The sequence below is a fragment of the Sminthopsis crassicaudata genome, chromosome 1, assembly GCF_048593235.1.
Source record: "Sminthopsis crassicaudata isolate SCR6 chromosome 1, ASM4859323v1, whole genome shotgun sequence".
Classification (NCBI taxonomy): Eukaryota; Metazoa; Chordata; class Mammalia; order Dasyuromorphia; family Dasyuridae; genus Sminthopsis; species Sminthopsis crassicaudata.
Window position 1 is genome coordinate 404,981,198 of NC_133617.1, and position 24,574 is coordinate 405,005,771.

The 24,574-nt window shown below is 33.8% G+C and overlaps 1 protein-coding gene across 7 annotated transcripts in view; it reads right to left on the reverse strand.

The window, feature by feature from the left end:
• STX17 (syntaxin 17) overlaps nt 1-24,574 on the reverse strand; it is an 80,295-nt gene that overhangs the window by 16,218 nt on the left and 39,503 nt on the right. For 6 of the 7 annotated variants that reach the window (XM_074280081.1, XM_074280086.1, XM_074280080.1 and 3 more), the window contains exons 4-6: nt 19,182-19,407; nt 2,313-2,431; nt 1,861-1,911 (exon numbers count right to left, since the gene is read on the reverse strand). In XM_074280081.1, the coding sequence (XP_074136182.1) occupies nt 1,861-1,911; nt 2,313-2,431; nt 19,182-19,407 (396 nt within the window). The remainder of the gene's footprint in view (nt 1-1,860; nt 1,912-2,312; nt 2,432-19,181; nt 19,408-24,574) is intronic. The other variant, XM_074280087.1, reaches the window with a different exon arrangement.

Genomic DNA, 24,574 nt, shown 5'->3' on the forward strand with positions numbered 1-24,574 from the left:
CAATTATACATTCTTTTACAATTCAGAAAATAAAACTGGGGGGGAGGGGAGAGGGAAGCAGTTAAGCGAAACAAGCTGTCAAGTCTATAAGCATGTGCAATGTTCCAAACACATTATCCTTCACTTCTATATTAAAGAAAGGAATGGGGGAAGCTAGTTGGTATAGTGGTTAGAGTACCAGCCCTAAAATCAGAAGGACCTGAGTTCAAATCTGACCTCAGACACTTAACATTTTCTGTCTTTATGACCCTGGGCAAGTCACTTAATACCTATTGCCTCAGAAAAAAAAGAAAAAAAGAAAATTCAAATATGGGGGCAGCTAGGTGGTGCAGCCCTGAAGGCAGGAGAATCTGAGTTCAAATCTGGCCTCAGACACTTAACACTTCCTGGCTGTGTGACCCTGGGCAAGTCACTTAACCCCAACTGCCTCAGCAAAAAAAAAATAAAAAAGAAAGGAATGGCATATTTTTTTATCTCTTGCTATGGGAAAATCTTGTACATTTACTTTTAATTATGAATCATTCCGGCTTACAAAATGGGAAAACAGACACAATTTTTTGTAGAGGAAGAAAGAACCCCTAGGACAATTATATTCACACTCTCCAGGATTCTAGTTGGCTTTCTGATGTTGAGGATATCTTGCCACTATAATAGCTCACACTGCACAATCCTTGCTGATATCTCTTTTTTTTTTTTTTTTTTTTTTTTTTTTTTTTTTAAGGGAAAGGGGAGGGAGGTTAAAAGCAACAGCAGTTTGCCTAATACATCCTTTCTGAGGCTTAGGTTTCCTTCTGTTTCTTTTCTTTTTTTTAAAGTCCCTCCCTGATACAAGGACTATTGTCTATGAAAGAAAGGTAACATGCTCAGCTAGGCCTTCGGAATCTTCTGACAATAATGTTTCACATTCGAACTCACAACAAATCCTCATTTTCTTAAATTATGTTTTCAAACTCTGTAGCTGATCATAACGATAAACTATACTTGTCTGTCACCTAGAGAAAAACAAACAGGCTACTATTTTCTCTGAAGAACAAAACCTAGCTATCTCTATATAATCACTAACCTTAATATTCCTTCCAGGAAACCTGACTACCAGTACTATATGATCTTTGCTATTATTCACCAACTCTCTGAGACAGGATTCAAATTGTATACTCTTTCCCCAACACCTTCATGTCCCTTTAAGATACAGTGAATCTTTCTGTCTGTCTGTATCAAGTTAAATTTTGTGCAGGAAGGTTTACTACTTTTAGTGATGGAATAAAGATAGAAGAGTGCTGGGCCTGGCACACTGCCATGAATAGATTCCTACCCCAGAAATCAGAAATGTTCATTTCTAATCCCTAATCTAATTCTAATATAATCTAATATAGTGACTTCTGTCACTAAATAAATATATAACTTTGGTGATCACTTATACTCCTACCAAGTGACCATCTAATGTTCTTTTGAGAGACTTCTAATGATAAAGAATTCACTGTACGCTATACACTATACACAGGCCAGACCATTAAATTTTTGACAACTCCAAATGTTGAGAGATGGTTTTCTATTTTGAAACCCAAGTCTAGTTCCCTATTATATTTACTCATTGATCTTAATTCCTCACCTTTAAGCTAAAGAAGATTTTTTTTTAAATGGGTGAGATGAATGAGCCTATATCTGTTTATACAGATCATAAGATTACACTTGAAGACAAGATCATCTGTCCAGTCTTTCTGCTCTAAGACATGCTCTTTCTACAGAATATCAATAAACTCTTTGTATGTCTGGTTAATATCAAAAGCTTATAGGTGAAAAACACTTCCACGATGTCACTCTATCAACCTTGAAGTTAAAGTAATAGTTTGTTATACTCACATTCACTAACAGAGAGAAATCAGTAATTAGCTGACTGAGCTCCAACAAATCCTAAAAAGAAAAAAAAAATAAATATTATCTTGCTTTCATAAATTATTGTCAATAAAAGAAAAATGCATTTTTAAAATTAATTTTATAATTATAACATTTTTTTGACAGTACATATGCATAGGTAATTTTTTTTTTTTTACAACATTATCCCTTGTACTCCCTTCTGTTCCGAGTTTTTTCCCTCCTTCCCTCCATCCCCTCCCCTAGATGGCAGACATTCCCATACATATTAAATATCTTATAGTATATCCTAGGTATAATATATATGTGCAGAAACGAATTTTGTTGTTGTTGTTGCAAAGGAAGAATTGTATTCTGAAGGTAAAAATAATGTGGGAAGAAAAACAAAAACAAAAAAATGCTCACAGTTTACACTCAAGGAAAAATGCTTCTTAACATACCGCTTCCAAAGATTCCCAGGATTCTGCAGCATTTTGATCTTGAGGAATTTCAGGCAAGGATGAATAGACCTGGACCAAACTCTGGGGGCCAGCTTCAGCTTTGTTGGTATGAAATGCTTCTGATTGAAAACATTACCACATGTACTAGTTTAATTACCTTATTAGGAAAAGTAATTAATTAGGAATTAGCAATAATTAGCAAAGTAATTAATTAGGAATGAATTAATTCTAAAATAAACTTACCATGTAAAGTCATTAATAATAATATTAACTATCTCTATATTAGCTTAGATTTATTTTAAAAGAACTACTCTTAAAGAAATTTTTTTGGTATGTATTTTGCTATTTGGGCTTGTTATGAAAAGAAAATGTTATAAAACTCAATATTTAAAAGAAGACTGGATGACTGCTCTTTGAACTTATTGGTCAGAAGTAGATGTGGAGGAGGAACTATACTGAATTATATTTGTAAAATATGAATCAAAACACATGAAGATATTTAACCTGGAGAAGAGAAGACTAAGGGAGAGGAAAAGAATGATAGCAATTTTCAAATATCTGAAACACTAACATACAGAAATTCCTTTGTTTTGTTTGGTCCTACTAGGCAGAACTAGGACTAATGAGTATAAGTGAAAAAGAGGTAGACTTCAAATAGACAGAAGAGAAAATGTCATAACGTTTAGAGCTATTTTGAAAGGAGAAGCAATTTCCCTATCTGTGAAGGTCTGAAGACCATGAAGGCTGGACAATTATGAATTGGGGATGTTGTAGAAAGGATTAATATTTAGCTATGGGCTGTATTTGATGACTGATAAGGTCCCTTCCAACTCTCAGAATCTGATTCATTCCATGGCTTATATAGGGCTTATGGAAAAAAAAAGGTGGGGGGGTTGGTGGGTATTTAGAAACAGTAGTATTTATCTTTTTCTACATTATTTCCTATGATTCCAACAATTTCTTTGGCTATTTAGTAATACAAATCTAGCCCACAAAAAAGACTAAAATATGAGAATCACTGCACAACAAGAAAAGTTAAAAAAAAATCACAACAGAAGACTTATCATATTTGTTATTTATTGATGTCAGTACCTTTTAGTCACTCAGTAAACAATAAAGGAATTAAATAGCTGAACTATGTGAAAGATTTTATACAAGTGGAAAGGTAGACTAAAAAGTTTTAACTCAGAAATGTAAAGCAAATTAAATATTGCCCATACCCTTAGATAACTACAAATAAATATAAATATATATAAATAAATATAAATATATATAAATATATATATATATATATATATATATATATATATATATATATATGTTATCTTCTTCACTGTGCCTCCCTGAAACTTAAATTCTTATTTTCAGGCTGCTTGAAGTATTTTCTTTCTTTGACCATGGGATTCTGGATTTTGGCTATAATATTCTTGGGAGTTTTCATTTTGGTATTTCATTTACAAAATGACTAGTGGGATTCCTTCTATTTCTACTTTGCCTTCTAGTTCTAAATGATCTGGGAAGTTTATGATTTTTTGAAATACAATGTTTAGACTAATTTTTTAGTCATGGCTTTCATGTAGCCCAACAATCTCTAAATTTCATGTACGTGATGTTTTCTTTTAGATAACCTGAATTTTATTCTATTTTTTCAGTGGTTTTTTTTTTCCCTTCTCTCCCTTCCTTCTCTCCTTCTTTCCCAAGATCACAAGCAATTTGATGTTGGTTATATATGTACAATAACTTTAAACATATTTACATATTGTCATGTTAGATCATACATGATTTAGTAGAGACCAACATAAAAGAGCTGAGAGCTTGGCTTTCCAGAAAGCAATGGATACGGATTTATAGCTAAAAATAATTTACCCAACAAAACTAAGTATAATCTTATAGGAGAAAAAATAGTCCTTGAACGAAAAAGATTCCCAAGCATTCCTGATGAAAACAACAGAACTACTAGAAACTCATGAAGTGCCAACATAGGAGTGATGAGAAACATTAAAAAGATAAGCATGAATAAACAGTCATAAGAGACTAAAAAGGGATAAACTAATTAAGTTCTATGTGGAGAGGTGAAATATGTGTAGCCTTTGAATTTGATTTTCATTAGGGATTGTAAAAATTATACAGAAGACCTGTTACGTTTTGATGATCTTAAAATATGAATGAGAAGGGAGAGGAAGAGGAATACACAGAGAGGCAGAGAAAGGCAGAGGAAGTTTAGGGAAAATTATCTTACATAATTGGTGTGTATAGTAGAAATGGGCAGTAGAAATAATGAGTTTTTTTCCCAAAGTGATTACGTTATCCACTTTATCAAAAATTAAGCTACTAAATTCTAATACTTTTATTCTACTTTATCTAGTCTGTTCCATTAATCTATCTCTGGCCGAGGAGAAAGAACTGTTATGTAGGCACTACATAATAATATAATATAATAATAATAATACAATAAGGGTTAATATTTGTATTTTGAGTCTCTTGAGGGTCTGGGAAAACAGGGGGATAGGATGTGTTATTGAGTTCTAGTTCAAACCCAGATACATGCCTTACCTCTTTCCCTAGCTATGTTTTTAGTTCTCCTTCAGAGACTTTTGCAATATTCTGCTGCTCACCATGATATTGGCTGTGTGGTGACAATGAGTTCCCTTTAGGCAACTGCAAAAACAAGGGGAGTGGAACTCTGAAGGCTGGACCCAGGATTTCATGGCCTTAAAAAAAGGGAAGAGAGACTGAGGTGTGTTTTGAGTTTTGCAGTTATTTTGTGAAGGTAGCAAAGGGCTGCTGATTCAGGTCAGGGTTTGTTTGACCTTCTTTTGGATTCCAGGTGTCCTAAATCATAGAGACAGCTCAAGTTTCAGTATCTTTCATTCAAAATTTTGGTTTTGGGGAGATGAGAGGATCAGAGAAAATATCTAGTCCCCCATTCCATCTTGTTGATCACATGACAAGAGAAATTTAATTTACTGTTTTTTACAGCAGTTTTATTCATGATATTTATGTGCCACAATTTGTAAATAACCATTACCTAATAAATGGGCATTTACTTTGATTCTAGTTCTTTGCTACCACAAAAAGTACTGTTGCAAACATTGTGATGAATATGGAATTTTGATTTTTGTCAGTCACCTCTTTGGGTATAAACTGAACAATGGAATCTCTGGGATAAAGGCTTTGAATATTTTAGTCACACTGGTTTGACTAATTCACACTCCACAAATAAAATGTATTTTTGTTCTCATCTTTCCACACCAACTATTCCCATGTTTTATGATCTTTGTGAATCTGCTACTTTGGGGGTTAAACCTCAGAGTTGTTTTGATTATAACAAATTTTCATATGATTACGAAAAGTTTGCAATTTTTTGGAAAACTGCTTATATCCTTTAATTACTTAAAACTATTGGGGAATGGCTTTTGGATATATAGTTCAATTGGTTATCTATAGATCTTGAACGTCAAAATCTTATTAGAAATATTTGAAACAAGTTGTTTTTTTCCTCTTGGTCCATGCTCCTTCCTTTTTTATGCAAAATGCATTAATTTTGTTATGCAAAAGGCTTTGAAATTTAATGTAATCAAAATGATCTATTTTGTCTTTTGTAACTGCCTCTATTTCATTTAAGAATTTGTCTCCTGTACATTACCATGAAAGACATAGGATCATAGATTCTCTTCTAATTTTTTAAATGTTATGATCTCTAATATCCCAATTATGAATCCTATTCTGAATTTATTGTGGAATAAGATGTAAAATGTGGTATAAACCTAATTTTGGTAGTGTACTTTCCAGTTTTTCCAACAGATCTTATAATATAGGGAGTTCTTTCTTAGGTAATTTATGTTTTTCAATTGATCAAATGCTGAGTATCACATATTTCTTAAAAGAGGAAATATACTACAGAGATCAAAAATATGAATATCAACAATTTTTTTTTCTCTCAAGGAGGAAAACTCTATTTGACAAATGATACCTAAGAAATACTCAGGAAGGCTAGGATAATTTACTAGGATAAAAAGGGATAATTTAATGAAAGGATAACTTGTAGGCTTGTCAGAATTGACGGTGTTCTTTTAATTTTGAACCTTAATTTTTTTTAATATGTTTTACTTGACTTTATGGATTAAAAGGCAGAATAAAAACATTGCTGACTCAAATTAATTTTTGCATTTTATCACACTATTAATGTCCTAGTATTTTAAGATCTCTATCTGGTTTTGTAACTCCTTAAAACAGCAATTTCATATTTAGTCCAAGTTATAGGACAAAGAAATTTTTATTTTCATTTCAGTTTAATATAGAAATTATCATGTAATTTCATTCTACTTAAAATTAATAACAATATGAAATCCTGTCTTCAACTTCTTTAAAGGGTTCCATAATTTCTAAGAGGACAACTTTACAAAATATTTACTTTAATACTGTAAAAAAATATATAGAGATATTTATTTTGCTGCTATTCTAGACATTTTTCTACAAACTGTTAACACAGACAAAAATGTATTAGATTCCAACAGAATATATAATCATAAGGAGATATTAACCACATAAAATATTCATTTGAAAAGGCAGAGACAGGAAATGTTTGGCATTTTAAACAAGCACAAAACTTCTCTCAGTAATAATTTTAAAAAACAACAAAAAACTTAAGCCATTTGCGTCTTGCTTAAAACCAAACTACGTATACATCTTAGTTCAAAAGGTTGCTTAGAACAAAGAAGTCCATTCTATTTCACAAAAATGTTGTTGTGAATTTAAACCTTAAATCACTAAATCAATGTAAAGCATGACTGGCAGATAAAACTCAGCCAACCCAATTTACTGTGATCTTCATAATTCATATATTACAAGTTAGGTTATAAAACACCATCTCAGTGATTGGGCCTACTGACTGAAATTTTTTTAGACTGCTACGTAAATGATGAGGTAAAACATAGGGACAGATTACCACTGCAGAAAAAAAAGACTGAAGAATTCTTATCTCAATCACACAAGGTATAAACTTGTAATTGTTTTATATGAATTGACATAGACTGAAGTTTGCTTACCCATTCTGATTTGACAGATTATATATAACTACAACTAGAATAGATTAAGAGAATATGTAACACCTAACATTCTTTATTAAATCCCAGAATTTATTTTAAAGTTGCATTTCTTCTAACAAAAGTAAGGCATAAATCACTTTTCTGGACTATATGCAAATATTCTACATCTAATAACATTAATTAGCTCCCCCCAAAATTAAAGGAGATGCAGGAACTGAGTTTATAAACGTGAATATATTCCTTAGTGGACAAAACTTTGACCAAAAAAAGTTTGTCTATAAAAAATTGATAGATGCTACATAATTTTTATAATGGTGATATGGCTTCCCTTCTTTAAACAAATTTCTCTTCCCCAGTTACTGAAGTTTCTTACCTAGTGGATGGAATAAGGGGAAGCTGCCCCATAAATGTCCCTCTAATTCTCTAATTGGAGTTATACTGAGGGATGGAGAGGTGGGAAAGGAGAAAAGAGAAGATGTGGCAGAAAGAAAGGCAGCCCTCCCTTAACCATATGTTAGTCCCTCATAAAATGTTGTACCTTCCCCTTGTGGCTCACTGTACCCCCATATTCCTTCCCTCTGCATCCCCTAAAGCCTAATAAGGAAAATCTATTTCAGCTCAGTGGGGATATACACAATATCACAAAAGGATGGGAAAAGAAGGCTTGCCTGCAGATGTCCCTTGTAAATCACTACTACTACTACTACTACTACTACTACTACTACTACTACTACTACTGTGGCCCACAACTGATTTCTGTTTGGCCCGAATATTAAAACTTCCTAGTGGGATACACTCTATTCTCCAGAAATAGGAGGGTAGATAGGATTTTTGTTTCCAAGGATCAGTTACCATTACAGCAAGATGGTACTAAATAATAATGAGACTGGTTAAAATGCATTAACTATGTTACTATGAAAGAGGAGTACTTAACTTTTTATGTATTACAGACCCTCTCCCCCACTTTGGCAGTTTGGGGACTCTTCTTAAAATAGTGTGTTTAAATACATAAAAATGAAAAATATAAGATTACAAAAGAAATCCATTATATTAAGTACAGTTATCAAAATATTAAAAGTTCCAAATTCACAGTTCCCCTGAATTCCAAAAATCTATTCATGGGCCATAGTTAAGATTTCCTGCTATAAAATAATGCTGGTTGGGACAACAATATATATTTAATAAATAGTCCACAAATCATTCTCTGTCTCCCTTGAACTTTATTAATAGTGGTGATTTTATCTTGAGTCCATGAAACCATAGACTTAGATCTGGAATAAACCATAAGTGTTACATGGGCCATTTCTTTCATTTTATATTTCAGAGAACTGAAGTGGCCCAGAGAGGTTAATTGAATCATCCAAAACTGTGCATACACACAAGTATTGGTGTTGGTATTTGAACCAAGATTCTTTGAATCCAAGTCCAGGGCTCTTTACACAGAAAGATTATTTACAAAATTATTATTTTCAGGCAACTTTGTTATATATCACAAAAAGTTTAAATATAAATATAAATTAAATGAGTGGATCTTTCTATTGTTTTCTATATTTTGCTAGGTTTGAAATCTTATCATAATGTAAACCTCTAAATAGTCCCTGAGTTTAGGTTTAGTTTAGCTGAAAAAGAAAACTGAGAAAAGTATAAATCAATGGTTTTCAATAGGAAGTGCCAATACAAGTCATCCAGAGTTAGTATTGAGTAGACATAATACAGAAGCATCTGCATGCTTCACAAATCTGTTTTTTTACCTTGTGATACATATGATAAAATCTCATATCTTATCAAATTTAATATTCTGGTCTCAAGTTTGCAACGGTTTTTAAGATTGAATTTTTTTCTTTTGTTACCATTTGTTTAAAATGTAATAAAATTTTATTTTCTTTAAGCTAGCAAAGTCTGTATGCTAGAGAGGGAGTACAAAGATCCAGAGAAGGAAAAAAGACACTGAGTCACTTTGAATTAGTTCAATATACTTTCCCAAACATATAAAACATATCACTTATATGATATGAAACATATTAGTTCTCTTGATGGGAAGCAATATGCTAAAAATGAAGCTAGTGACAAAGGTGAGGGAGACTGTGGGGTTTTTCTAAGAATGAGCAAGATTGGCAGATTTGTTTTATGAACTATGGACAAAAGGAACAGCTTAAACAGCCAAGGGTACCCTCTCTATTAATGAACTTATTTTATTATTAAAAAAAATAACAACACTCATCTTTTTAATTCTTACTAGCAAAAAGGAGATTATTTGTACATTTTAACCCTGATTATACTAATGTAACAACTGTTTCTGAATCTCTAGAGATTTTTCTAATTTATCTAATATAACATAGATTTAATTTTTAAAATTAAGACAAAATTGTTAAAGAACATAAATGATATGCAAATAAACATTTTCATAATGTTCATAATTATATCATTATGGAACTGAACATCCAAAGCAAAAACAAGGGGAAAGAGGAAGAAAGTATGAAGAATGGGAGGAAACAACACAAGGAATATATCACAGTTTTGCCTTATATCACAATAAAATTTTGAGGGCTACCTTTAATGTAGTGGAAAGAACACTGAATCTAAAGTCAGAATTTAAATTTTAGATCTATCCCTATATGTGACTTTAGGAAAAGTCACTAAGATTCTCTGAGTCTCATTTCTTTTATCTATAAAATGGAGATAGTATATGCAAAGAGTGATAGGTATGCTGAGTATCTAGGTTTGAACTTTGGCTCTACCAATGGTCACTTTGTCAAATATAATGATGGGCAACTCATCATCTTAAGTAACTCTCTAAAACACTTTCTCATTTGTAAATGAGATAGTTAGATTAGATAAACCATAAGGTCACCTATAGTTCTGAATCTTTTGCCTGTCCTGCATTACATGTTTGTTGTGAGAATTAAATGAAATAAAAAAATCATAAAGCATTAAAAACTCTTTTAAAAATTAAAACATTAAGTACATATAAATTTTTATTGTGTGATTAGCAATCAGTGAATATAATTATCATTATGATTGACAATGGTAATAAGAAAGGTGAATAGCACCTGTCACTAGAATCTCCTGGGATGTTAAGGCAATTTTGGAGGCTCCTAGAAGGAGATGTCCAAGGAGTTAGCAGGGATATGGTAGGATGGGAATGAGTGGGGCTCTTCACAATGCTCACCAAGTAAAAAAAAATCTTGGGTTTTCCAAATACTACTATATTGTCTCAGGTCCCAGTAAAAGCCAAGTCTTTATAATTTGAATTCTGGCAGCTGACAAATGTAACTTTATATTACAGAGTAACAATAGGTAGCAACAATACGCTTTTATTTTATTTCTGCAATTTTCTCCTACAGTTGTTCACATATAACATTTTGGGATTCAAAGCAACTTGGAAGTATCCCATTCCTGCTGGTCCAGGATCTAGGATCTTCTAATCCTCAAGGATGGCAATGAACACACAGTAAAGGTAAAATCATGTTTACAACTGGTTTTAAGGAGGAACTAAAAATTTCCTCATGAAATTTAATAAAAATTATACACTGTTTATCCAATCTCTGGTGCCTCATGAAAATTAGCACTAATTGATGAGATGGCTTTTTCTTTGAGGAATTGCATTTGGATGGAGTTATTAATCTATGGGTTTTTTTCCATGCCAAAAAGTTCTATGAATTTACAAAGCAGAAAAGTAGAGAGAGAAAAAAAGACCACCCTCTATTTCTTCTCCTTTATGACCTAATGCAGAGGTATCAAACAACAGTCAGCACTGAGACTTAATACCCTGAATGCTCTGGAAAGAGGTTGAAACCAGATTAAAATGTTATTGAAAAATATTTAACAAAATAAATAAAAACACAATAGAAAACAGATAAAGTTAATGTGGTTTTCTACATCAATATGTAGTCACAGAGATATACGTAAGGATGTATGATTCGGGGTCCAATTTCTACTTGAGTTTGACACCACTGCTCTAGCAATATTTGGCTCTTTCTTTTTTATTTCCTTATTCAAACTCTCTTTCAAATCCTGACAAGAGAAGGGGACTATGATTTCTAAGGGATGATTGTGGCTCTAAATGTTAGATTTCTTACTAATCAATGAACAATGTATTTTTTTTATATATCCTTCAACACTGCCTTAGTCTCATAGTTATCCACAGGACAGGGCAGCCAGCCTAGCTGAAACAACCAAGGCATCCCGAGGGATTCAGGAGGCAGCATGGGCCAGGCAAGCCAAACCAGCTCCACCACCTTGACCACTAAGTCTCTATACCCAAGAACACTAGGAAAGCAAGGTTTTCAGACTAGTGACCTTTATGGTAAGCTGGCAACTGCTCCTGTAAGTGCTACTGCCATTTATACTGAAGGTCTAAACAAGAAAGATCTTGCCACCAAAGTCCTTGTTACTGTCAAAACATTCACCATCAGAAAGGATTTTGTCAGTGGAAATGCCATTCAAGAAGAGGCATGACCACTTGCTTTGCTGCTGTATCCTAAGGTCATCGGGCCTCTCCATTAGACAGGAAACTGAAACTTTCTATGCAAACTGTCTTTCCTAGTACAATATGAGGCCACAGACTTTCTTTACCAGAACAGTTTAATAATAAGCACCTAATAACTTCTTTATTCATTTTGTTATTTGCACTCTACTTCACAGAACTGCTCTGAGGAAAACATTTTGTAAAACTTTAAAAGTGCTATGTAATTATGACATACTATATAACAAGAGCTGAAGAATCTAGATGGCTTGGTGAATAGAGTACTGGGCCAGGAATCAAGAAGACCTGAGCTGAAATTCAACCTCAGACACTCACTAGCTGTGTGACCCAGGGCAAGCCCCTTAACTCTGTTTTTGCCTGATCTAAAAAGAAGAAAATGATAAACCACTCCAATATCTTTGTTAAGAAAATCCCAGAGAGGGTCACAAAGAGATAGATATGACTGAATGCATAACAATACTTACTATTAAACTCAATTGAATTAAGTAAGATGTTTTGATTAACTAGCTCTAGGATCACATAATTCCTGATTACATAAATTTAAGAAGGGGAGGAAATGGACAACATGCAAATGATGGAAGTATTAAGATAATCTCATAAAGAGACAGAAAATGCAATAGCTGAGTTCAAATTTTCTGGTTGCTAGGTAGCTGCTAGTGATGGGAAATTCTATGATGATTGACCTAAGTAAGAAGTCTAAAGTCAGCTTATTTTTTGCTCCTGAACATTAAGATGTCAAAACCATTTGACCACTAAAGCCCATTGGTCACTGACCACTGGCATACATATCTAAAAAAGCAGAGGAAGGTTTGCAACATGCTGTCAAGGGCAAAACAAAGAACTTGTGACAGATTAATTGCCAATTAATTGCTCTGTGTGCCCACTATGGCACACAGATTAACATTCAATGATAAATGCTCCACAAAGAAATACAAAAATAAATGCATAGAGAGTTAGCAAAGAGCAACATATCAGTAATGTCACACCACTCTATCACAAATAAGTGTCATCTGGCGACCTCATTGTCCAAAAATAGTTTTTTGAATAGCAACAATTGGCCAAACTACTAAACACTAACCTAATGTTTTGACTAGACTTTTGTGCTACCTAAGGCAAACCTCATAAAAGAAAGGCTGAACTGGTCCTGGGACCTACTGTTTCAAGATATCATTTGCTGCCTTTGCATCTCAGCTGCCCACATTTCTTTAGAATAGTAATAGCATTAATCCCCTCCTCCCCCAAGGCCCATCTCTGTCACTCCTGGGATTGAAAATAGAAATATGGGGTGCCAGTTAGCACTCACTCATAAAGGTCTCTCTTCAATTCCACACTGAATTGCTGCTGGTTAACCACCTTTTTCTTAAGCTAGCAAATAATCATAAGTAAAGATCTCTATGACCTCTGAATCTTTTGGCAAATTTCTTTCCTATCTTTTACTCACAAGGCAGGCTGTGTTAACAGATCATTTAATTATTTCCTATATTATCTTTATGCTTTTTGGGTCCTGCTAAGATATATGAAGTACCTAGCTTCTGTACTTTCTCTTTTAGTATTCTCTCCATTCAGCATAAAGACTTGAATTAAAAACAAAACAAAACAAAACAAAAAAACCCCTTATCTTAGATATGTTTTTCCTTATTCTCATTTTCAAAGCAACAAGGTAAAATGGAATATTGAGGAGTCAGGAGATCTGGGTTTGAATATTGGTTCTGCAACTTACAAAGTATAGGCAAGTAACAACCTCTATGAACTTGTTTCCTCTTCTTCAAAAAAAAAAAAAAAAAAAACACGCATGTATTAATCATGTCACAAGAAAATTATGAAAGAAGATTCCCATTATAAACTGTAAAGATCTATGTAAATGTAAACCATCAACATCATGGTTATCAGTTTTGTATAAAGGCTTCTCATCCTGATGTACTCATTGCCAGGTCAGCCATATCCTCCATGAGGACCTTGAAGAATCAGAATTTCAGAGTAGGAAGGTTGCTAGATTTCTAAAGGTTCACTAACCATATCTTTAATAATATTCTAGAATTTTAATATCTTAGAATTTCCCAGGAATTGAGGTCATGCTGCTGCTTCTCCTCTTCCTTCTTTTCCCCTTCAGTGAAACATTTGTCTTTCTCCAATCCTATGTACGATACAGTTCTGAAAATCTTTCAAATAGACAATGACTCAGCAATCACTTCTTCCAATTCTTTCAAGTATCCAAAGATATGGTTAGTCAAGGCCAGATAATTTTAATTCTACAAGGGTAGTTAGGTGTTCTTATATCATCTCCTTATCTTTGAGGAGTATCTTCAGTATTAACTTATTGTCAATTTTGTTGTTCTTTCTAGTCCAAAATCTATCTTTTTTTGGTTTTCTTATGTTATGGTCTCTCTCCAAAGATGATTTCAAAATTGAGCTCCTGCTATAGGGCAGTCTTAGAAGGGCATCCAATTCCCTATTTTCAGTTAACATAAAAACCCTTTTACTTGGACTATAGAGCCAGGTGATCACTTCCACCACTGTTAATACCAAAAACTCAGACCTTGATGGGGCAAGGATGGACACAACACAAAACATTGAAGTTTCCAATTCACTCTAATAGTCTAGTCAAACTCTTTTCCTTCTTTTCTCTCTTTCTCTATTACCATAAATTATAGTTTGCTTGATGATGCCAATCCTGAAAATAATGTCATGTTTCTACAATGTTTTAAAGTTTGTAAAGTTTGTAAAACACTCTCTCCATAACAATATTGTGAGTTAAAGAATGAAACTAATTTAATGAGCATTTTCCATATGAAGAAAGGTTAAATGACTACCCTAAGTTTTTTCCTAAAACTAATTACCTAATTTTACCTAATTAAATATCTGAGCCTAGTCTACCACACTTTGTACTGAACTAGGCAATTGCTGAGCTGAATGTAATAACAGAATTTTAGAGTTCTCTTGCATATCAATCTGTCCCTTATGTCTGCCAGGCCAGCGGCACACACACTCTTCTGGGTCTCAAATTTACTTTCTCTTTCAGTCTTTGAAGTAAACTAATAATCTCATGAAACTTACCCATTCCTCCAGTTCCTTATTTAATCTCTTTTGAGAAAATTAATTAATTGTCTCCTCCTAGTCAAAATGGCTCTTAACTAGAAAAATTCACTGATTTAGGTAAACAATAGTCTCATTCCTCTCCTCTAATATGGGCAACAATGGTATAACTTAAAGTTCCCTGGACTTCTTGTCAGAAGAGATGTGAATCTGAATCATTCCCATGATACTTACTCACTATGTAATCATTGACAAGTCTAATTTTCTGAGTTTCAGCTACCTCACCTGAAAATTTTTGAAAAATACCTCATTTACCTCAAAGGGTTATTGTGAACAAAAAATAAGATAATTTATGAAAAGTGAGTTGTAAACTCTAAAGAACTATGATTAATGTCAGCTATCATCACCTTGTTCTCATCCTTTTTGATGGAGTCCATTATAAAAAAAAATCTGAGGACAAGTTATTATCCTGCTATTAAAAAAAAACAAACAAACAAACAAACAGGGGGCAGCTAGGTGGTGCAGTGGATAGAGCACCAGCTTTGAATTCAGAAGGACCCAAGTTCAAATGTGGTCTCAGACACTTAACACTTCCTAGCTGTGTGACCCTGGGCAAGTCACTTAACCCCAGCCTCAGAAAAAAAAACAAAAAAGCAAAACCTAATGTTCTAAGGACATTTCATAGGTTGATTATAAATTATTCTCTGTTACCTGTTGCCTGAATTCATCCAAATATCATTTAAGGAAGAGGAGCTTTTTGATGCACTCTTTTTTTTATTTTGGCTTTGAAAATTGGGGTTAAGTGACTTGCCAGGGTCACACAGCCAGGATTTGAACTCAGGTCCTCCTGACTTCAGGGCTGGTGCTCTATCCACTGCACCACCTGGCTGCCCCCAGCACTCTTTTATCTTAGTGGTTTCACAGACTCCTTTGTTATAGATGGCAAATACAGTATTGTATATTTGTTATCAATTTTAATATCATTTGAAGTGATGTCTAATTATTCTTAAAGTATTTCTGCATATTTTTATCTTTCTTCCCTGTGCTTTAAAGAATAATGATCAAACCTCTTCTTCCTATTTGGTGTGGAGGATGCAGTGCTTCCATAGTTGCCTTAGGGTGCTAAGTACTGTCTGGGTAAAATTGTATGGTTTTTTTTGGTCTGGGTATTTTTCAAATCTGTTATGGTCCATTTTACCATTCTGAAAGTATATGTTAAGATTTGGTATTGTGTAAATATTAATTGCTTTAGATATATTCTTCCCACTGAACTTTAAATTCATAATGTCATTGAGTCTCTTATTAGTATTCAACAACAGCCATCTTTTTGAGATTTTTATGCTCAGCATTGTCATGCTGGGAGGAGATCAAGATATCTGTAGGTATCAGCTTCATCCATTAGTTCACTGTAACCTCCAGGTTCAAGTTAAAAGCCCTCCTACTCTATGTTTCTTTAATATATATTAAGAATTTTACATTTCAGTCCAAAGGACATTTTGATATTACTGGAGAAAGAATCCAATTGTTAGAGCAGTTTTTAAATTTTTCAGTAAACTACATAAGCTTGATGCTATTCATATACATCATAGACTATATAAGCTGGATGCTATCAGTATATATCAAATAACTAATAAGATGTTTTTGTTCTATTCCTCTAATTTGGAAGCCAAATTTACTTTGATTTAGCAGAGGAAAAAAAATTAAGACTAATCAGAACCACAGTGTACTCAAATCCCCTTCCTAAAAAAATGAAACATTTTAAACTCGTTTTGACATTATTGTGATGTTGACATATTTTAAATAAGAGAACTATTTTCTATGTGGTCATCCAATGCTAATCTTACTCATTTGGGGTTTATTTTATACAATTGTAGGTTATAAGTAAACCAAAAGGTAGAAACTGAGGCAAAGGCTTTTTGATGTTATTATTATTGGTTTGCATCTGTGATTTCCTCTGTACAGGATTCTTTGAGGAAAGAAATTCCCCTTGCTAAGACAGATTGTTAACTGCTGTGCAATTAAAAATCTTGGACACCTGCCAAAAGGCAATGAGGAACCCAGTGAGTTGCCCAAGGTTACACAACTAATATAAGTCAGAAGCAGGATTTGAACACAAGTCATCATGATTCCAAAGTTGGCCCTCTGTCCACTGAGTTATGCTGCCTTTCATCATAATTATTACATATCCAAAATGAAGCTACTGCTTTCTATGAAGATGTCAAGACCTAAGAAGAATCTTGGCTTTAAACTGTTGGTAATCACCAGCAAGGTAGTCATCAGAATCTCCAATTTGCCAAAACATAGGAACAAAGCTGGGAAGCTCACACTGACCTTTCTATTGTCTTTGAGATGTAAGAGGAAAAACATTGGTGGCTACAAATAAACAAAACCACTGCAGTTGGAGAGTGTGCAGGAATTGTCATGCTCTCCTCCAAGATGTTTCTGCTGCTATTCATAAAGTTTTTGTATTGCCTCTTTCGGCCCTATCTAGGGTTAGAGATGAGAGGAAGTAGAGATATGAGGTGAGGAGAAATAGTGGGAAAGCTCCATGATGAAGCCTTTGATAAAGTAACATTCAAGAGAACAGGGAGAGCACATCATTATTCAAATCCTTTGATTTTTGCTAAAATCACAAAATCATTTTGCTAAACCACCATGGGTGGTTTACAGGGTGGCCTGGGAACAAGATTCTCCAAGGGACACATGTAACATAAGAGAAAATAATCACATACAAAAATCCAACAGCAAAAGACACTAAGAATCTGATCCCCTATAAAGAGTGAGTTGGCTAGGTTAATATAGTGGATAGAGTGCCAGACCTGGAATCAGGAAGATTTCTGGATTCAAATTCAAATATCTCAGACACTTACCATCTATGTCAATCTGTGCAAGTTGCTTAACTCTCCTACTTAAATGTTGTAGAAAGAAATGTCAAACCACTCTAGTATCTTTGGATACCTCAAATGAGGTCATGAAAAAAAATGGATATGACTGAATATGACTGAATAACAACATGAAGAGATCTCATTGGCTCTTTCATTCTCCCTCCTCCCCAAAGAGCTCTGTAGTTGGCCAGTCTAATGAACACCAAACAAGAAGATTTTGCTTTTACTTATCGCCTATAGGCAGGATCAGAATTTGAGAAAGGCTGATATAGTCCCTAGAACTAATGACCAAAGCTGCTATTTGTTTTTCCCATGGCTTAGTTGTCCTGCCTTGTTTCATGTTACAAAATCATCAGGTTTATCAGAACTGATATGACTACAATCTCAAATGTCATGTTATCTAGGTATGTATAAGCTTGCCTCCTGATCACAGAATTAGAGAGGAGCTATTCAAAAAACTTCAGCTTTTTCTGCCATTACAAGATAGCAGAATGAAGCCTAACCCATATAAGAGCAACAGTATAGGGTGAAAATGTTTACTGAGCACATTTATACTACAATCTGTATCTATGATTCTGAGATTATCTTTCTACACTAGAATTGGTTTTCCTCTTAATTACCACCATTGAACATTTAGAGTGGAATGATTTTAAAACATTTGAAAATACAACCATTTTTTATAAAATATGAATTAGAAAACAGAGTGAAGCCCTGTTTGTTTCTTAAATAACAATTTGAGTTCCATATCAATATAGGGGAAAGCAACAGTTAATATAGTTAACACAAATATAAAAATGAACAATCTGTGAGGAAGTGGGAGGAATTTCAGGAGGAGGACTTTAGGAAATGACTTCTGGGCAAAAAGAGAGGCCTAATTTTCAGCCACAAAAGAGAAGCCGGGTAGAAGAAGGGTCCTGGAATTCAGACAGGTGAAACGGAAAATACCTTTCACTATTATAAAAACATTAGTCTTGAATAGCCTATAAATAGACAATAAGGAATTCACAGAATCACAGAATTTGAGGATTGGCACAGACCTCAGAGACCATTTATTCTAAACCACACAGGAAAGGAATCTCTACTTAATAATGGAAATTCCTAACAAGTAATTGTCCTGTGTCTGCAGGAAGACTCCAAGGTGAAAGAGCTCATCCATCCACCCTTCAAGAAAGGATAGTTCCAATTTCTAGGAAGTTTTTCTTCAATTAAAGCCTACACTGGTCTCTTTGTGGCTTTCACCCACTGTTCTCGTTCTCCCCTCTGGAGGAGTCTAATCCTTGTTCCAACTGACAGCCCTTCAAATACTTAAAAACAGCTATTGTCTTCCCTGAGTCTTCCCTTTTCTAGTCTTAACATGTTTTGTTCCTTCAAAGTGACTACTGACATGATCTAAAATGATATTTTGCTTACTACATACCTCCTACAGTCATTGATCTTGTCAAAGGAGATTGAAGTGAGGTTCCATCATCATTAAACTGATTTTTAAGTTCTTCTGCAGATTGCAAATGAAGTTGGAGAAATTCTGCTATTGCACCTGAAGCTGCTTCTTTAACAGGGTCCATCATTCTTTTCAGAACTCCCCTGTCATCTGTATGGACTTTCAAACATAGCTTTTCCATTTGTTGGATGTTGGAGCGGAGTTGCTACAATGAATTAAAAACAAACAAACAAAAAAAACAAAAAAACACCACCACCATAAATATTTCAATATTCGACATTTAACTTTTAACTTTTACTGAGTCTTTATCCCTTATTGTGTGCAATTATACCATGTTCCAGGGGATATAAAGTTTTTTTTCAAAAAAAGATCTCTGGGACAGCTAGTTGATATAGTAATAGAGCACCAACCCAGAAGTCAGAAGAACCTTAATTCAAATGTGGCCTCAGACACTTAATACTTCCTGGCTGGGAGACACTGGGCAAGTCACTTAACCCTAATTACCTCATCAAATAAAAAAAAAAATTAACAAAAAAAAAGGCCCTTGATCTTAAGTAACAAATAATCCAATCGTGGAAATAAGGCAAGTACTTAGATAAGTATTATTAGAATAGAATATTAATGCTAACTAGAAGTATAAAGTGCCAAAGGATCAGTCAGGGATAAATTACATAGAGTTGAAGTGGTAGCAGGGAAAGCATTATAAAAGAAATGGAAAGTGACCATACTGTGGTGGTAGACAATGTACCTAGCATGAAAAAGAAAACAGCTTCTTGGGTCCTAAACTTGCAGACCTATGTGTAAAGTGATAACAATAAACATTCCATTCTCTATAGAAAATAGCAATATAGGGTGGTCAGAATGGTCAGAACACCAGCCCTAGAATCAGAAGGAACTTAATTCAAATCTGGTCTCAGACACTTAAAACTTGCTAGCTGTCTGACCCTGGGCAAGTCACTTAACCCTAGCCTTAGGAAAAAAAAAAAAACTGATAAGAAAATAGCAATATAGTAATCCATCCTCAAAGCTCAGCATTACTCAGGTGTGTATTAAAAAGTAAAGAGGAACAATGAGAAATTCCATTCAAAATAATTGTAAATAGCATAAAATATTTGGGAATCTATCTACCAAAGGAAAGTCAGGAATTATATGAGCAAAATTACAAAATACTTTCCACACAAATAAAGTCAGATTTAAATAACTGGAAAAATATTAAGTGCTCTTGGATAGGCCGAGTGAATATAATAAAGATAACAATACTCCCTAAACTAATCTATTTATTTAGTGCCATACCAATCAGACTTCCAAGAAACTATTTTAATGATCTAGAAAAAAAACAAAATTCATATGTAAGAAAAAAAGGTCGAGAATTTCAAGGGAATTAATGGAAAAAAAAAAAATCAAATGAAGGTGGCCTAGCTGTACCTTATCTAAAACTATATTATAAAGTAGCAGTCACTAAAACCATTTGGTATTGGCTAAGAAATAGATTAGTTGGTCAATGGTATAGGTTAGATTCACAAGACATAATAGTCAATAACTATATCAATCTAGTGTTTGACAAACCCAAAGGTCCTAACTTTTGGGATAAGAATTCATTATTTGACAAAAACTGCTGGGAAAACTGGAAATTAGTATGGCAGAAATTAGGCATGGACCCACACTTAACACCATATACCAAGAAAAGATCAAAATGGGTCCATGACTTAGGCATAAAGAACGAGATCATAAATAGATTAGTGGAACAGAGGATAGTCTACCTCTCAGACTTGTGGAGGAGGAAGGAATTTGTGATCAAAGAAGAACTAGAGATCATTATTGATCACAAAATAGAAAATTTTTGATTACATCAAATTAAAAAGCCTTTGTACAAACAAAACTAATGCAAACAAGATTAGAAGGGAAGTAAGAAATTGGGAAAACATCTTTACAGTTAAAAGTTCTGATAAAGCCCTCATTTCCAAAATATATAGAGAATTGACTCTAATTTATAAGAAATCAAACCATTCTCCAATTGATAAATGGTCAAAGGATATGAACAGACAATTTTCTGATGATGAAATTGAAATTATTTCCACTCATATATTAAAGTGTTCCAAATCACTATTGATCAGAGAAATGCAAATTAAGACAATTCTGAGATATCACTACATACTTGTCAGATTGGCTAAAATGACAGGAAAAAATAATGATGAATGTTGGAGGAGATGTGGGAAAACTGGGACATTGATGCATTGCTGGTGGAGTTGTGAACGAATCCAACCATTCTGGAGAGCAATCTGGAATTATGCCCCAAAAGTTATCAAAATGTGCATACTCTTTGATCCAGTAGTGCTACTACTGGGCTTATTATCCCAAAGAAATGCTAAAGAAGAGAAAGGGACCTGTATGTGCCATAATGTTTGTGGCAGCACTTTTTGTAGTGCCTAGAAACTGGAAAATGAATCAATGCCCATCAACTGGAGAATGGTTGGGTAAATTGTGGTATATGAATGTTATGGAATATTATTGTTCTGTAAGAAATGAGCATCAGGATGAATACAGAGAGGCTTGGAGAGACTTAACATGAACTGATGCTAAGTGAAATGAGCAGAACCAGGAGATTATACACTTTAACAAAGATACTGTATGAGGATGTATCCTGATGGAAGTAGATATCTTCGACAAAGCGAAGATCTAATTCAGTTCCAACTGGTCAATGATGGACAGAATCAGCTACACCCAGAAAGGGAACAATGGGAAATGAGTGTAAACTGTTTGTGTTTTTGTTTTTTCTTCCCAGGTTATTTTTATCTTATGAATCCAATTTTCCCTGTGCAACAAGAGAACTGTTCAGTTCTGCACACATATACTGTATCTAGGATGTACTATAACATATTCAACAGGTATAAGACTGCTTGCCACCTAGGGGGGCAGTGGAAGGAGGGAAGGGAAAAGTCAGATAAGAAGTGAGTACAAGGAATAATGTTGTAAAAAATTACCCAGGCATATGTTCTGTCAATAAAAAGTTATAATTTAAAAAAGAAATTAAAAAAGAAAAAAACAAAAAAAGTAAAGAGGAGTTAAAAAGCCTTTTGATGAAGGTGAAAGAGGAGAATGTAAAAACATAAAGAAAATATCCCAAGATCTTGGCAACTGCCTTCCTGGAAACTAGAGAAAGAAAAAATGGAAGCAATGTCAGATTTTGTGCTCTTGGGCTTAAAAGTCACTGCAGACAGTGACTGTAGTCATGAAATTAAAAGATGCTTGCTCCTTGGAAGGAAAGCTATGGCAAATTTGGACAGTATACTAAAAAAGACATATCACCTTGTCAACAAAGGTTTGTTTGGTTTTTTTTTCCAGTAGAAATGTATAGCTGTGAGAGTTGAACTATAAGTAAAATCAGTACTGCAAATCTGATGCTTTACAGAACAAGAGAAGACTTTTAAGAGTCTTTTGGAGTACAAGGAGATCCAATCAGTTAATACTTAAAGAAAGTAATTCAGACTATTCCTTGGAAAATTAAATACTGAGAGCTGACGCCTAACTACTTTGACTACAAAATGAGAAGATGTGACTCACTGGAAAATACACTGAAAGATTGAAGGCAAAAGAAAAAGAGTATGGTAAGCAATAAAATGGATGGTGTCCTGAAAACAATGAACATATACTTGAACAGATTTTGAGCAATAATGGAGGACAGAAAGGCCTGGTGACCTAAGATCCAAGAGGTCACAAAGAGGCAAACATGACTGAATGAATGAACAATAACAATCAGGTAAGGGCCTTGTAACTAATGAAGGAAAACTTGGAAGAGATCCAGGATTGGCAGTAATCAAAATGAATGAGTTTTGAGAGGCTATCTAAAAAGACAGGCTAAAGAAATTGGGTCCAGATAAAAGAAAGCTGGTGAATAAGGAGGTCTATAGAAGATTTGTTACAGAATGCAAACATTTTGAAACCATGCTGATCTGAATAAATGAAGGGGAAGGAGAGAAGTCTGTTTGAATTAGAGAAACCTAAATTTAAGAATAGATTTGTAAATTACGGTTTTATTACTTTCAAATATAGTACTCCCAGATATGCCTCATAGAGTAGTAGTCATAGAATCAGATTTAGAAGCAGAAAATACCTTACATATCACTTATGGAAATCCCTTTATTTGATAAAACTTTGGCCCAAAGATATTAAATGATTTAGCCAAGATCACAGGGAATTTAAGTAGCAAAGCTACAACTGAACCCAGGTCCACTGACTCCTTCTAGATGATTTTTTTTATTGCAAATAATTTAAGATAAAAATAGTTCACATTTATTTAGAACTTAACAATTTACAAAATAATTTACAAAATAAGAACTCTATAAGGCTAGTTAATGCAAATATTATAATTAATGTAACATGTATCTATGTATGCTTCTAAGATAGATGGTATTGATAACATCTTACCTATCACCTCTTGGGGATTTCTGAAAATCAATAAAACACACATCAGATAAGAACTATTGTTCTAGAGGGAAAAGTTAGGAAGTCATTTTTGGAGTTGGCAAATCACTTCTCCAATTTGGATACAAACTTAGAGAATCAGATCATCCTTCCTAAATCTCAATCTTCCTGAGGCCTTTTAAAAATATTCTCTAATTTAGTAAGTCTCATTTGGATTTATGGATTTTCTCTTTTTCTTTTCTTGGTAAATGTTGAACTACTTACTTTTGGAGAAGTCTTTGCCACCAAAATGTAAGAATTCAAATGGATGGGAGAAACTGGTCCAAAGTTTTAGATGCTATGCAAAACCTTCAAATGATGGCACAGAGAGGCAAAAGGCACATCTTGTGAATAATCATATTATACTACAAAATTCTCTATGAAAATAATGATTAAAAATCACTACTACTTGTTAGAAAGAGAAATGATAATTAGGATGGATGTCTAAGAGACCTGCTAAAACTGCTAAAAGTGAGGGATCAATATAAAACAGTTTTCAGATTTATAAAAACACATGTTATTCCCCCAACCATAAATGGTCAAAGAACAAAAAACTGATAGTTTTCAGAAGAGGAAATGAAAGCTATCAATAGTCACATGGAAAAATGCTCTAAGTCACTACAGACTAGAGAAACACAAAGTAAAAAAACTCATGCCTATCAGAATGGATAACATGATAGAAAAGGAAAATAACAAATGCCAGAGACATGAAAAAGCTGGGACACAACATTGTTGGTGGAGTAAAAATCTGTGAAGATCTATATGACCTGATGCAAAGTGAAGTGAGCAGAGTCATGTAAACACTATTCACAATAACAATCTACAATGATGATCAACTCTGAAAGACTTAGCTATCCTCAGCAATGCTTTCATCAAGACAATAATCAAAGTCAATTCTACTGGACTTATGA